The following is a 13,562-nucleotide window of genomic DNA, read 5'->3' as shown; positions in this document are numbered from 1 at the left end:
GGCCTCCCTGCCTCCCGCTTCCTCCACGCTGGTGCCAGTCGTGGTTCTAAAATGTGAATCCAGTCACGTGTCACTTCCTCGCTCTAGAGCCTTCCATGGCTCCCCAGAGCACCCAGGGGCAAGGCCTTAGCTCAACTCCAAGCTCTCGCTCTCTTATTTTATGGATTTATTTTTAGAGTCACACCCGTGGCATATGGAGGTTCCCAGCCTAGGGGTCAAAGTGGAGCTACAGTTGCCGGCCTACACCACAGCCACAGCAACACAGGATCCGAGCCGTATCAATACCGGCTGCTTAACCCACTGAGGGAGGCCAGAGATCAAACCCAAGTCCTCATGGATAATAGTTGGGTTTGTGACCACTGAGCCACAACGGGAACTCCTCAACTCTAAGTTCTTTGCCATCTAATCTCAGTTCCCCCCTCCCATGAATTCCTTTTCAGCATCTTCTCCCCCCCCCCCCGACCTCTATTCTGACTAAAAACATTTTACTCTCCCTAACAGACAAGTGACTTTTGGGACTCTCCCTTTGCACATGCTGTTCCCCAGCCTGGAATGCTCTCCCCCCCCCCCCCGGCCACCACTCCCTGAGTTACAGGCGACCCCAAAGCCCCTTCACACTGGATCATCGTCCCCAGCCCTCCTGAGGTGGGGAGCCAAGTTCTGTGCAGCTCTGTGACCCCAGCAGAGTACTTGGCACATGGTAGGTGCCTGTGAGATGCTTGCTGAATAAATGACTCTGAATGCAGAGGGGGTGCCGAGCCAGAGAGGAAGCAGGGCCCCAGCTGCCCTGCTGCCCCCTGGGTTGATCCTGATGGTTTCTGCCCCTCAGTTTTCTTGCAGGTTCCAGACGGAGCCCGTCACTTGTCCCAGCCCTCACTCTGACCTGAGGGTCACCAAACCGTTGCCTTCCTGGGACTGCCTGGAGGGCACTCCTACCCCCACTGCCCCACCTTGGCCTTCTGGACACTTGGCCAGGGGGCTGAGCAGATAGCAGGGTCTGTTCAGTCAAGGGCCTGAGGTTGGCACCTGGGGCCCCATTTAATCCCCAGAGCAGGACCTTGGACAGATGGCTTTATTCCACAGGGCAGCTGAGTTCACCTCCAGGTGAGAATGGGCAGCGAAGGCCCGGGGAGTGGGGGGGGCGGCGGCGGGGGGGGGGGACCACGGACTAGGGCTCCCCACCTTTTGGCCTGCAGTGGTGGCTGGTCCACTTGGCTGTCTCCAGGGCTCAGAGGGCCTTTCCTACAGGGGCACCTTCCTTTCACCCCTCAGGTGGGGCCAAGGGCCTCACAGGCTGGAAGCGGGCCTCTGGAAGGGATGCCCTCCCAGCATCCTCCTCGTGGGGGCCGGGGCGGGGCTCAGACCTTCCTGCCAGGACCTGGCAGCCACGTGATTGCTGTTTCACTCTGCCCCCCAAAGTCAGCGGTAGGGGAAGGAGAAGAGCGAATCGGGAGGGAACAGGCTGGATGGGAACGCCCCCAGCCAGGCCTGGTGACCATCCCAGGCCCTCGGGGGAGGCCAGACCACCAGCTGATAGCCCTTTTCCCTCCTTGTGCCCCTCTGGGGCAGATGACCTGGAGCAGGCCCAGGGACAGGAAAGATGCCATCTCCTGTCCCCTCAGGGCCCTGCCACCCACAGAATACTGGCTTCCCCTGCTCTGAGTCCAAGAGGTGGGTCCCTGCTCTGCAGGGGGCAGTGCCTCAGGTCAGCACCTGCTGGATCCAACCAATCACTCCCGTGATGCGGGTGTAGACACCAAAGTAGTTGGGCCGGCCGCAGCCCAGACCCCAGCTGACCAGCCCTGCCAGGAACCAGCGGCCACTGGGCTCCTTGCACACCAGCGGGCCACCCGAGTCGCCCTGGAAGAGGAGGAGAGACGGGTCATGACAAGGTAAAGGCACCCCCTTCCAGGCAACAGTCCCCACTGCTGAGGATGTTCTGAGTGACAGCGAGAAAGTCACATCCTCTTTGGAAGCCTCTGACACATGGAGGGAGCCCAATCCAGCCCAGGGTGGCCTCCAGCGGGGCATCGTGGCCGTGTGGCCCCACGCCCTGCCCGGCTCTGCCTCCCTTCTGCTGGCTCTTTCCAGTCTTTCTGCTGGGTCACTTGGGCTAAGTGCCTTGCGGCGGGCAAGGAGCAGAGCTCAGACCAAGCCTCAGGCCTGTCTACCTCGGGTCTCTTCTGATCTGGGGCCTGCCACCTGGGGCAAACCTCTCAACCTCCCGAGGCTCAGTTTCCTCATCCATAAAATGAGGCCAGCCAACCCCACCTTGCTGCGGGCTGCTGTGAGCGGAGGGCCAGGCCCTGGGTGACATGAGCAGCGCCCTGTCTCTCCCATCCCTCCCGCCCCCTGGGAGTCACCTGGCAGGCATCCTTCTTGCCCCGGCGGTAGCCGGCACACAGCATACGGGGGGTGACCTGGTAGCGGTAGGCCTCGCTGCACAGGTCCTGCGGGATCAGCTGCACGTCCACCTTCTGCAGACCGTTGCTGGTGGGGCCTGCCCGGCGGGGCGGAGGACAGAGGTGAGAAGAGCCTTCGCTAGTCCTTGTGCACCTCAGGTGTCCCCTTCATCCTCCTGCTCTGCCCACCCTCCCCCACTCGTCTTCTGCCTGCCATCACCCCGTTCTGGCTCCTTCTCCGAGGGGCTCCTAGGGGCAGAGCCCCCACCCAGAGTTTATCTGGGCTAGTGACCTCCTCCAGCTTCTCCCTCCCTCTTCCTCCTGGAGGCCATTGGGCAGCCTCCTCTCTGCTCTGTGACAGCCCTGGGGGATTTTTCCAGAACGTACATCTTACCCCTCCCCTCTCCCCTAAAGCTTGTCAGCATCCCCCCACTGTCCAGGCAGCACTTCTCGCGAGGGCTGCGTGTTAGCATCCCCAGGGAGCTTCCATATACACGGCGCCCAGTCCCACCGGAGAGCTGGTCTGTATGGCCAGGGAGGGGCCCGGACAGCGGTGCTTTTCTCGAAGACCTGAGGCTTCAGTGCAGGTCAGGAGAACTGGCTCAAGATCCTCACGGTGGACTCCGAGGCCCTGCCTGCCCTTCCGGCCCATCTTCACCCAGACCCACCTGCCCCCGCGTCCCCTCTGGTGCTAGGTGATCCTAGGGCTCCCTGGGTTGACACCTCTGCTCTTACCGGAAATGCCTTTCCCCTTTGAGGGGACACTGCTGACCGATCCTCCAAGCCTCAGCTCAGCTCACCCCCTGCTGCCTCTGCCCACGGCCCTCCCCAGCCGTGTCAGCTCTTAGCACTGTCTTTCCCAAGAGGGTTCCCTGTTCATCTCAATATCCCCTTTGTCCAACGTGATGCCTGGCAGAGAGCAGGTGCTCATAAATGTGTCGTTGAGGAGTTCCTGTCTCCCTCAGTGGGTTAAGGATCCCGTGTTGCCGTGAGCTGTGGTGTAGGTTGCAGACGCGTCTCAGATCTGGCGTGGTTGTGACTGTGGCTGTGGCGAAAGCTGGCAGCTGCAGCTCTGATTCCACCCTTAGCCTGGAAACTTCCAAATGCCGTGGGAGCGGCCCTAAAAAAAACCCAAAAAAACAAAAACTGTGTGAAAGAATGAATGAGGGAGGGAACCGATCCTTGCCTTACCAGGGTTCTCCATTATCCTCTTGGACAAGTCACTTTTCACCTGAGCCTCAGTTTCTCCATCTTTAAATTCTTCTTCAATCCTGCCTGCCTCCAGACTGTAAGTCATGGTTCACCTTTGTCGAGCCCCCACCACGAAGGGAGCAGGGCGTGGCTATATGTACAGAAGTAAGAAGTGGCCTCCGGGGGTGGCCAGCTCCAGTCAGTTTAGGAGGGAAGGGGAGAGAGCCGTGTTTCTGAGAGGCAGGAGTACAAACAGCTGGGGCTCTGAGCTCAGACAGTCCTGGGTTCTAGTCTCTGCTCCAGCCTTCTCTGGCTGTGTGACTCTGAGCCACCGCTAAATGTCTCTGAGCCTCTGTTTTCGCATCCTTAAAATGGGGCCCATGATGACCAATAAGGAGGGTTATTGGATGGATTAAATGACATCATGTTCCCTTAAAATCTAACCTCGATGTGGAAAATGTTAATAAGAGCTTCAGCCTCCCCCCAACACAGACACATACCCCTCCACCGTCCCGCTGTCCAAGGAGCAGAGGGCTGGAGCTGGCCCTGAGCCATGGGATCCCTGGCCTGCCCCATCACTCCACACACACCCCCAACACAGCCTTCCATGACCTTACTTCTCCTAAATGCCCTTCTGGGTTTGGGGGTTTTGTTTTTCTTTTATGTCTCTTTTAGGGCTGCACCTGCAGCATATGGAGGTTCCCAGGCTAGGGGTCCAATCAGAGCTGCAGCTGCCAGCTTACACCACAGACACAGCAATGCCAGATCCGAGCCGTGTCTGCGACCTACACTGCAACTCACCGCTCACGGCCAAGCCAGATCCTTAACCCACTGAGAGAGGCCAGGGATCAAACCCACGTCCTCACGGATGCTAGTCAGGTTAGTTACCGCTGAGCCACAACAGGAACTCCTTAAATGCCCTTCTGGAAGGAAGGGATGGGTGGGGGGTTGGGGGTGGGTAGGGACCCACAGCCCCCATAATAAAACGTGTTCTGGGAAATCCAGCCCAATTGAATCCCAGGACGAGCAAGCTTTGGAGCCCCCAGACCCCTTGCCTGTTCTGCTCCAGGCTCAGAAGCTGCCTAAGGGCGGCCCATCCTATCTCCCCTGCCCGCAGTCCGGCTCACCGCCCTCACGCAGGGCGCCCCAGCCTGTAATCCAGCAGTGCAGGCCCGGCTCGAAGAAGTGGGAGCGTGCAGGCAGGCAGACGGGGTGCACGGCGGCCGAGCGCACCACGGGGTGGTCCAGCTGCAGCAGGGCCACGTCGTAGTCGTGACTGTCCTCCTCGTGGTACGGGTGCAGGAGCAGGCGGCTCACCTTGAAGGACACCTCGCCTGGCCAGCGCGAGCTCTGCCACACCTTGCCCAGGTACACCGTCCACAGCGCCGGCGAGGCCATGCTGGGGTGGGGGGGACTCCTTCAGCGGCCACCTCCCCCATCCCAGCCCCATCCCTAGGACAGCCAGCCTCCCCACCTGGGACATCGCCCCCCACGCCCATCCCTGTCCTGCCCTGGAAGGCCGGCAGCTGGTGGTACCCTGGAGCCACCTGCCTGGGTTCCAGCCCCAGCTCCATCCCTCCCTAGATAAGTGTGCACCTCTCTGGGCCTCAGCCACCCCACCTGTGAAATGGGGCAGCATCTTCCACTCATATGTTCCTAGGGGATTTCTTTTTTTTCTTTTCAGGGCCGCACTCACAGCATATGGAAGTTCCCAGGCCAGGGGTCAAATTGGAGCTGCAGCCTACACCACAGCCACAGCGACATGGAGTCCTTACCCCACTGAACAAGGCCAGGGATGGAACCCACATCCTCATGGATACTAGTAGGGTTCATAACCCACCAAACCACAATGGGAACTCCGGGGACTTTAATAAGAAACTAGCACAGGAGTTCCCGTCGTGGCTCAATGGTTAATGAATCTAACTAGGAACCATGAGGTTGCGGGTTTGATCCCCGGCCTTGCTCGGTGGGTTGGTGATCTGGCATTGCTGTGAACTGTGGTGTAGGTCACAGGTGTGGCTCAGATCCCCGTGTTGCTGTGGCTGTGGTGTAGGCCAGCGGCTACAGCTCTGATTAGACCCCTAGCCTGGGAACAGCCCTAGAAAAAGCACAAAGACAAAAAAAAAAAAAAAAAATTGGCACAGTGCCGGGGCCCAATCAGTACCCCTCTCCTTCTGTTCCATGCACTTTATAGAGCAGCTGGGACCCCCAGCCACCCCAAGACCTGGTCCTAAGGAACAGGGGGTGGAAGCTGAGTGTGGAGGACTCAGCAGAGACTGGGATGAGCAGACCCCCGGAGGCCAGGTTGGTGTCTGGGTCTTTCTCTACCTCGTGGGCAGTAGGGAGCCAGGGATGGGGTGAAGGAAGCCAGGTGGCCAGACCACACCTGGAAGAAGCACCCAGGTGCCCGGGCTCCGGCCCCCCAGGGTGACCCCGGGTGGCACTGGCCGCGTGGACAGGCAGTGGCTGAAGATGTGTCCGGAGCACTTAGAGGACCTGCTCTGTGGCTTGGAGCAGGAGGGGAAGAGGAGGGGGTGCCCTGGGGGCTCCAGGCCTTTGGCTCCGACTGCGCAGACCCAGGTTACAGGAGGAGGTGGGGAGGAGAGAGGCCGGGGCCGTGTGTGCTGGGGGCGGGCCTGGGGTCCAGGACATGGGACTGCAGGTGGAGAGGAGGCACTACCAGGCCACCACACAGATGGGGACGATGTCTACGGGACAGGGTGAGATGTCCCTTCTTGTGGGCTTCTCTGCACCTCCTCCCAGATCACAGGCAGGCATGCCTGGAGGAGCGGGGTCACACAGTTCTGTTCTCTGCTGTACCCCAGGGTCTAATGCAGCCCCTGGCACGTACTAAGAGCACAACGAATACTGCTGAATGAATGAATGAGCACACGAATGAATCACAGGCCCAGCGGAAAGCAGGGTACCAAAAGTGGAGCACAGAGAGGTTGAGCAATATCTCCAGGGCCACGGAGTATGTTTATGGTGGAGCCCCGACTGAACCCAAGTGGCGGCCAGTCTGAGGGGCTTCTCCGCCACCCCACCCTTCCCTCTGTCTGCTTAGATCTCAGACACACTGTACTCTCCTGCCACGGCCTTCCCTGCCCCACCTCTCATGGCCTGTGTCCCTGTCCCCCTCACCTGTCCTCCTGGAAGCAGTGGGCAGCTGTGATCACCCAGCGGTCAGCGATGAGGGCCCCCCCACAGATGTGTCGGCCCCGAACCTGGAGGCTGGCCTGCCACGGCCACTCACCCTCGGAGGACACGGCCCCGCCCACGATGCGGCCCGAGGGGCCCTGGAGGCCACAGTCTGGGGGTGGTGGTGGGGAGCAGGGATGGACAGAGGGGGAGGGGTGGGAGAGAACCAGTGAGCAAAGGACACAGCGACACTGCGAAGGGGGGGGCGTGGAGAAGAGCAGCAGAAAGAGGAGAAGGGAGCTGGAGGAGGAGAATGAAGGCGGGAGGGAGGGAGGTGGCCGGGACCCACGAGGGGGCAGAGGCGGGGTCGGAAGAGACAGAGGGACAGAGGCCAGCTCTTCCTCCAGCTCCCCTGCTCCTCGGTGGGGGGCCCTCCTTCCCTCCCACACTCGAGGGCCCAGCAGAGGAGGGGGGGGTCCTGCCCCTCCCATCGAAGCCCCCAGGTGTTGGGCTCACCGCAGTGCTGCTCGTCGGAGCCATCCCTGCAGTCGGGGTGCCCGTCGCACTGCGGGTTGGGCTTCTTCACGCAGCTGCGGTCCTCACACTGGAAGGTGAAGGTCCCGCAAGGCACCCCTGCGATAGAGGGGGTGGGGGCAGGGCGCAGAGGGTGGGTCCCTGAGCCCGAGGGAGCCTCCAAAACCAAGCCCGGGGAAGACAGAGCCTGGAAGAGGCCGGGAGGTGACTGGGGAGGGGTCTCTTGACCACACTAATGGGTGTCCTGAGGCTCCTGTAGGGTCCCCTAGAGGCAAGCCACGTCCCCTCCCCACCCCTCACCCCCTCAGCCTGGTCGGTTGAGAGCGATGCTTCCCTCTCAGGCTGGGGCTCCTCACCGCCGGGTCATGCCCCCCCAGGTGTGGTACCTGAAGGCAGTCCTGTGCCTCCACTTTCAGACCAGCCTCCCAGAGCAGGGCTATGCCTCTCCCATCAGACTAGGGCTCCCCGCTTAGCCTGGCACCCACCTGGCCCCCCACCTGCTCCTCACCGTGAAGAGCTCTCTGCTCCACCACCCAGCCTTCGCCTCGTCTCCTTTCCTCCTCTATTTAACTTCTATGTCTCCTCAAGGTCTAGTTCAAAGCCCACCTCCTCTAGGAAGCTTTCCCAGCCTGATCTCCTCCTCGCCCTCCAGTCTCCCTATGCTCCTGGACGTGATGTTCAAAAGCCTTTGGGCCAGAGAGAGTCACCCATCATTTTTTTTTACTATCAAATAATCCCCAGAAGGCTGAGACCACATCTCTGGTATCTTTGATTCCATTTCCTTAGTCTGTTTCGCGCATCCCTGGGTAGCATGCAAGTGAAGGTTGGTTGGTCAGATGGATGGATGGATGGATGGATGGCTAAACCTTGGAGGCTCAGACAGGAGATTGGGCAGACCAACAGATGGGTGGCTTAATGGTCTGGTGGGAAGACTGACAAGCAGCTATGAGGGTGGATGAATGAGTGGATGTAAGGGCCAGTGCGCAAAGATCACTGGAATGGATGCATGTACATCTGCATTCATGGATGCATGGAGGAAGGATGGAACAAAGGACATGTATGGACAGGGAGTTGGGTAAATCAGTAAATGGATCGATTGGTGGTTTAGTGGGTAGAGAGAGAGGTGGTTCGACAATGGGTGAATGGGTGAGTGGAGGTATGAATCAATGGTCAGACAAGGTGGTTGGAGAGACCAGAAGATGGATAGATGGGCAGGTGGGTGGATGGATGGATGGATGGATGGATGGATGGATGGATGGATGGATGGATGAACAGACAGATGGACATACAGCATACTTATAGATGGGTTGGTAAGTATTTGGACCAGAGGGCAGAAACCTTTGCAGGAGAAGCATGCAGAAGGGCTGGGCTCTCTGGCTGAGCCCATTCTTTATTCTCCCTCTAGATACCGGCCATACCCTGCCCTACCTTCCTGGCACTGCTCTTCATCACTCCCATTGAGACAGTCGGGCTGCCGGTCACAGACCCTGGACAGTGAGATACACGTGCTGTCCTCTTGGCACTGGAATGTGGCTCTGCAAACTGCGTGAGGACACAGAGAGGGGACAGGTGGGAGGAAGCCAGAGGCAGCCGGCTGGGACTTTGTGCTGCCTGGAGAATGCGTATTGGGTCTCATTTCGTCACGCTCACACATCTCTTTCTCAGCTCCTTTACACCTGAGTGTCACAGCCACCCCGTGAGATGCCCCATTTCATGGGTGGCAACAGAAAGGAAATGACTTGTCCAAGGTCACCTGGTTGAGCCAGAACTTGAAGCCAGATGTTCTGGTTTCAAATATGAGGCACCTCCCCCAGCATGAAGGCACGATCAGCCCAGAGGCAGGCACATCTCCCTTCCCTCCTGCTTCTCTCCCCACATACGTAAAACTTTGCTGGGATGGGGTGAGCTGGGGAGATGAGACAAGAACAGGCTTCCCTGGTGGTGACTCTGGGGGCCAGAAACCAGGATTCAGAGGAAGAGGTAAACATCCAAGAGGGTCCTGGCTGGGGGGCCATCAGGACCCTGAGCCCCTTCTGCCAGGGCTGGGCACAACCTCAGGAGGAGTTGGCAGCTCCAGCCTGAAACCCTAGAGTGGAGGGTAGGGATGCCACTCAAAGGAGAGAGATGGAAGGTTCTCTCCTTGGCACCCTGGGCCTGCCCATCCCAGCTTCAGAGCCTTCTCCTTCGTGGTCCGACTCTCCCTCATGTGCTCTGTTCCTTCTTGGACGGCTGGATGGACAGAAGACTGGGCGTGATGGCCTGGTGGCCAGAAGCCCTGAGCAGGGAGTCAGGACACCTGGGTCCCAGCTTGTCCCTGCCACTGCTCCACGGGGTGGCCCTGGAGAGGCCCCTTGCCCACTCTGTGTTTCCATCTTGCCCACGGAGAGCGCCCTGCTCCCTGGATGCGGCTGGTGGGAGCTGTCCATGGTGGTGCCGCTCTCGAAGGGGTGGGCTCAGCGCAGTGCAGACGGATGTGGGGAGAGAGATGGGAGTGGGGGGCTGCTCACCGCAGTTTCTCTCGTCCAGGCCGTTGGGGCAGTCCTTGACCCCGTCGCAGGCAGGCACACAGAGTCCATTCACAGAGCAGAGGAACTCTCCGGGGCAGGCTGGACAGGGAGGGCGCCATTAGGACACACGTCACCACTGAAACACGTGCAAACGCGTCGCATCTGTGTGCTCATGTGTGTACCCACGCGCATGCCTGTGTACATGGGCCACGTGGACATACATGTCTGGGTACAGGCACGCAGCATACAGGCTGGTATGTATGAGTATGTACATACCTCGTGGACACGCATGACTGCTGTGCACACGTGGGCACACACAAAGCTGCATACGTTTGTGCACACATCCGCACAGGCACACTCACACACTCCTCTTGCCAGCTTCTCAGTGCTTTCTGGGACAGGCGAGAGGCAGGGAGAAGCTGCAGGGGGTTTGGGGGTGCCCGCCCCGCCCCCCAGCCTGCCCACACTCACGATCCGACTGGTTGTACAAGCTGTAGTGCACCTGCACGCCGGGCCCCGTGAGGGAGATCTGGGAAGTGAAGTTGATGGTGATGCCGGCGGTGGCCACCACGGGGATCCTCTCGGCATAGGGCTGCAGGGTGCGCAGGCCACACAGCCTAGGGGTGACCAGTGATAGACTCAGACTCAGGGCCACACGGGCTGGTCCAAGGGAGAGGACAGCCTGGGTGCCCAGGCGCAGACAGAGCAAGGACAAGGCGGCCAGAGAGTAAGGGGGAGCCACACCCTGACCCCACCCCCACCTCCTCTGTCTTGATTTCTCCCCAGGGGTGACGGCTCACCCCCAGCATCATCTAACAAGCAGCTTGGCTATGTCACTCCCCTGCTCAAAAGCCCTCAAGTGGCTCCCCATTGCCTGCAAGATAAAATTTCACATCTGGATTCCAGTCCCATTCACCTAGGAGCTGTGAGATTCTAGCAGGTCAGGGTCCTTCTCTGAACCTCACTTCCCTCCCTTATAAAATAAGGGAAATTACCGTCTCTGTTGACCTGACATCTGACAAAAGGCTCCAATGCCTCAGTAGATACAAAAGTCCTTGACAGAGAGTTCCTGCTGTGGTGCAGCAGTAATGGGCCTGACCAGTACCCATGAGGATGGGTCATTCCTGGCCTCACTCAGTGGGTTGAGGGTCTGGCATTGCTATGAGCTGTGGTGCAGGTGGCAGACTTGGCTCGGACCCTGTGTTGCTGTGGTGCAGGCCGGCAGCTGCAGCTCCGATTCAACCCCTAGCACAGGAACTTCCATATGACATGGTTGCAGCCCTAAAAAGCCAAAAAAAAAAAAAAAAAGTCCTTGACAAGAAGGGACGCTGCCCTGGTGCTCTGCGTGGAATGAGAAGGCAGCCTCGGTCTCCAGTCAAGCCTGTCCCGCCCAATGAGTAAGCCTCCACAGCCCTGGTGGCTTCCTTGTGACTCTCTGGCCATGAGGGAGGCACGAGTGCAGTGCTAATGGGCATCATCTTCTCCGAGCGTGGCCACACTCGGGTGGGCCCATCCCCCAGCCTCAGGAGCACACGTTCATCCCAGCCGGACCCCCAACCCCACCGATGATGCTCTTGATCCTACAGACCCGGTGGGAGACCTCGACAGACAGACAGAATACCCCCAGAGAGCAGGTAGCCATCCTAGCCATCCTCCCATCTCCAGGGTGGGAGACCCTGGGGCTCAATCCCCCCGTCATGTCTGGTTCCACGTCGCCTGGCAGAGCAAGTGGGTGTGTGTTCACGGAGCAGGCGCAGCCACGCCCCCGGAGAGGCGGAACCCTCCTCCGAGAGCAGCCTCGATTTCCCTGCCTTCCCCCAGCGGGACATCCTCACAGACCCGAAGGGGCGGCCCCCATCAGCTCATGGGAATGGCCCCACAGAGAAGGGAGTGTTTGCGCAGAGCAAACAGAAATGCCTTCATGGATGAGGGACATGCAGCCAGAACACAGGCGGAAAGATCTGCCACGAGAGAGGTGAAAATGCCCCCCGCTGAGAAGGTAGGAGGACGTCAAAAGAGCAGGTGGGAGTGCCCCAAAGCATGATGGGAGCCTCCCACGGTCGATACAGCATCCCATGGACTGGTCCCCTAACTCCTAGGGACAAGGTGGGGGGCAGAGACTTCCTCAGAACTTCTAGAACATGGCAAGCCCTTAATAGTTCACCTAATTAATCAATGAGTTAATCAATGAACCACCGAGGAAGAGCTTGGGGGTGGTTTTAACACCCCAAGGTGTTGGGGGGCGGGGCACAGCTGGACCTTCTGGTCCGGCGCCTCCCTCATTAAAATCCCGAGGCCTCGTTGCAGGGCATCTCAGCAACGCCACCCTGTGAGGAGGCATTGTTCTCATCTCATTTTTCAGATGAGGCTCTGGAAGGGACGTGCTGGGCTGCACCCGAATCCAGCGTCCGCAGGAGCCAGGAGGCTGCCCTGAACCTGCTCTTTGGGTAGGTAGGCTCCCTGACCCTCGAGGCCACCTGAGCTCCAGAGGCTGAGCGGTTAGGTTCCCCATGGGCCCCTCCCCCAGACCTGGCCTAACCTACAGCCTCCCCATACTGTCTGGCTGCAGTGGCCGTTTTCTTGCCCTCCTACCAATAAATAATTCTGGGGGCCCCTGGGGGTCCAAAGTAAAAATTATTTTTATGTATAGCAGAAATTGACACAACGTGGTAAATCAACTATAATTAAATTAAAAATTATTTTTATAATAATTCTCAGGTTTTCACCCTCCTTCTCCCACAAGGATAGAGTGGAATTTTCCAGAGACTACGTGATGTCTGATATGGTAACCCACTGAATGCGGAAACAGATGTGGGGAGATTCAGTTGGGGTCTATTCATCCAGTTATTAAAGAAAGTTGCAACAATGCAAAACGATGTTATTTTTCCTCACCAAATGTTTTTAGCTTTGGGAAATATATTTAATTTTTCATAAAAAATATCCTTATTATTTTAAATGAATTGATAAATGTTTTTAACTGTTCTTAGTTTTAATTTCTAATACTGTAAACATAGATTATAAATATGGTTTTCATACAGGTTAAAAAGTCTTTGGGGTGCTCAGTAATTTTAAAGAGTATAGAGAGTTTCTGAGATGGAAGTTTTTGAAAACGACCTAGACTCCCACAGGCCTGGGGGACCAGAGAGGGATAAGGTGCCACCAGGGGGCGTCCCTGAGCAAGTCTGGCCTTTATCCTTTTAAAACTAAGCAGGAGTTGAGCTGCCACTCGGCAGGTTAAGAACCCAACTAGTATCCATGAGGATGCAGGCTGGATCCCTGGCCTCGCTCAAGTGGGTTAAGGGTCTGGCATTTCCGTGAGCTGTGATTTAGGTTGCAGATGTGGCTTGGATCTCACGTTGCTGTGATTGTGGCACAGGCCAGCTGGTGAAGCTCCAATTGGACACCTAGCCTGGGAACTTCCATGTGCCGCAGGTATGGCCCTAAAACAAAACAAATGAAACAACCTAGGCAAACAAAGGGGTTTTGTCATTTGTTTGTTTTTAAAGTATTTAAACAAATGTCATTAAGGATTACTGTCCCCAGAGAAGTGCCCTGACGAGTGGACAGGGCATCTGGGGGCTGGGAATACTGGGCAGGGGGAAATACGGGACAGGTACATCCCTGAAGATATTTAAGGTTCGGGGGCCTGGGGCACTGTCCCCACACGGTCATGGAGAGAGTGTGGAGAGACAGGGAGGGGCCACAGCTGGGTTGGAGGGCATTGGAATGTTGATAAGAATTTGAAGCCTGCATGGTCACGCCAGCCTTGGCCGGGGGCTCTAAGGCACCA

At 58.0% G+C, this 13,562-nt stretch overlaps 1 protein-coding gene and 1 long non-coding RNA gene across 4 annotated transcripts in view; one reads left to right on the top strand and one right to left on the bottom strand.

Moving 5' to 3' along the window:
- Positions 1,055–13,562, bottom strand: part of TMPRSS6 (transmembrane protease, serine 6) — a 41,093-nt gene continuing 28,585 nt past the window's right edge. For both annotated transcript variants that reach the window (XM_005663807.3, XM_021091527.1), the window contains 8 exons: positions 10,244–10,389; positions 9,773–9,871; positions 8,694–8,807; positions 7,248–7,364; positions 6,735–6,903; positions 4,721–4,992; positions 2,364–2,500; positions 1,055–1,860 (listed from right to left, as the gene is read on the bottom strand). In XM_005663807.3, the coding sequence (XP_005663864.2) occupies positions 1,702–1,860; positions 2,364–2,500; positions 4,721–4,992; positions 6,735–6,903; positions 7,248–7,364; positions 8,694–8,807; positions 9,773–9,871; positions 10,244–10,389 (1,213 nt within the window). In that variant the 3' untranslated portion in view covers positions 1,055–1,701. The remainder of the gene's footprint in view (positions 1,861–2,363; positions 2,501–4,720; positions 4,993–6,734; positions 6,904–7,247; positions 7,365–8,693; positions 8,808–9,772; positions 9,872–10,243; positions 10,390–13,562) is intronic.
- LOC102159397 lies at positions 11,028–12,754 on the top strand. 2 transcript variants are annotated; one of them, XR_002343907.1, is made up of 3 exons: positions 11,028–11,771; positions 12,135–12,219; positions 12,491–12,754. It is a non-coding gene; the product is annotated as an uncharacterized LOC102159397 (long non-coding RNA). The 2 variants fall into 2 exon arrangements; XR_001308671.2 differs by having other exon boundaries at positions 11,028–12,219.

This window comes from Sus scrofa, chromosome 5, assembly GCF_000003025.6.
Source record: "Sus scrofa isolate TJ Tabasco breed Duroc chromosome 5, Sscrofa11.1, whole genome shotgun sequence".
In the NCBI taxonomy this organism is placed as follows: domain Eukaryota; kingdom Metazoa; phylum Chordata; class Mammalia; order Artiodactyla; family Suidae; genus Sus; species Sus scrofa.
This window is presented reverse-complemented; position numbering and strand designations above follow the sequence as displayed.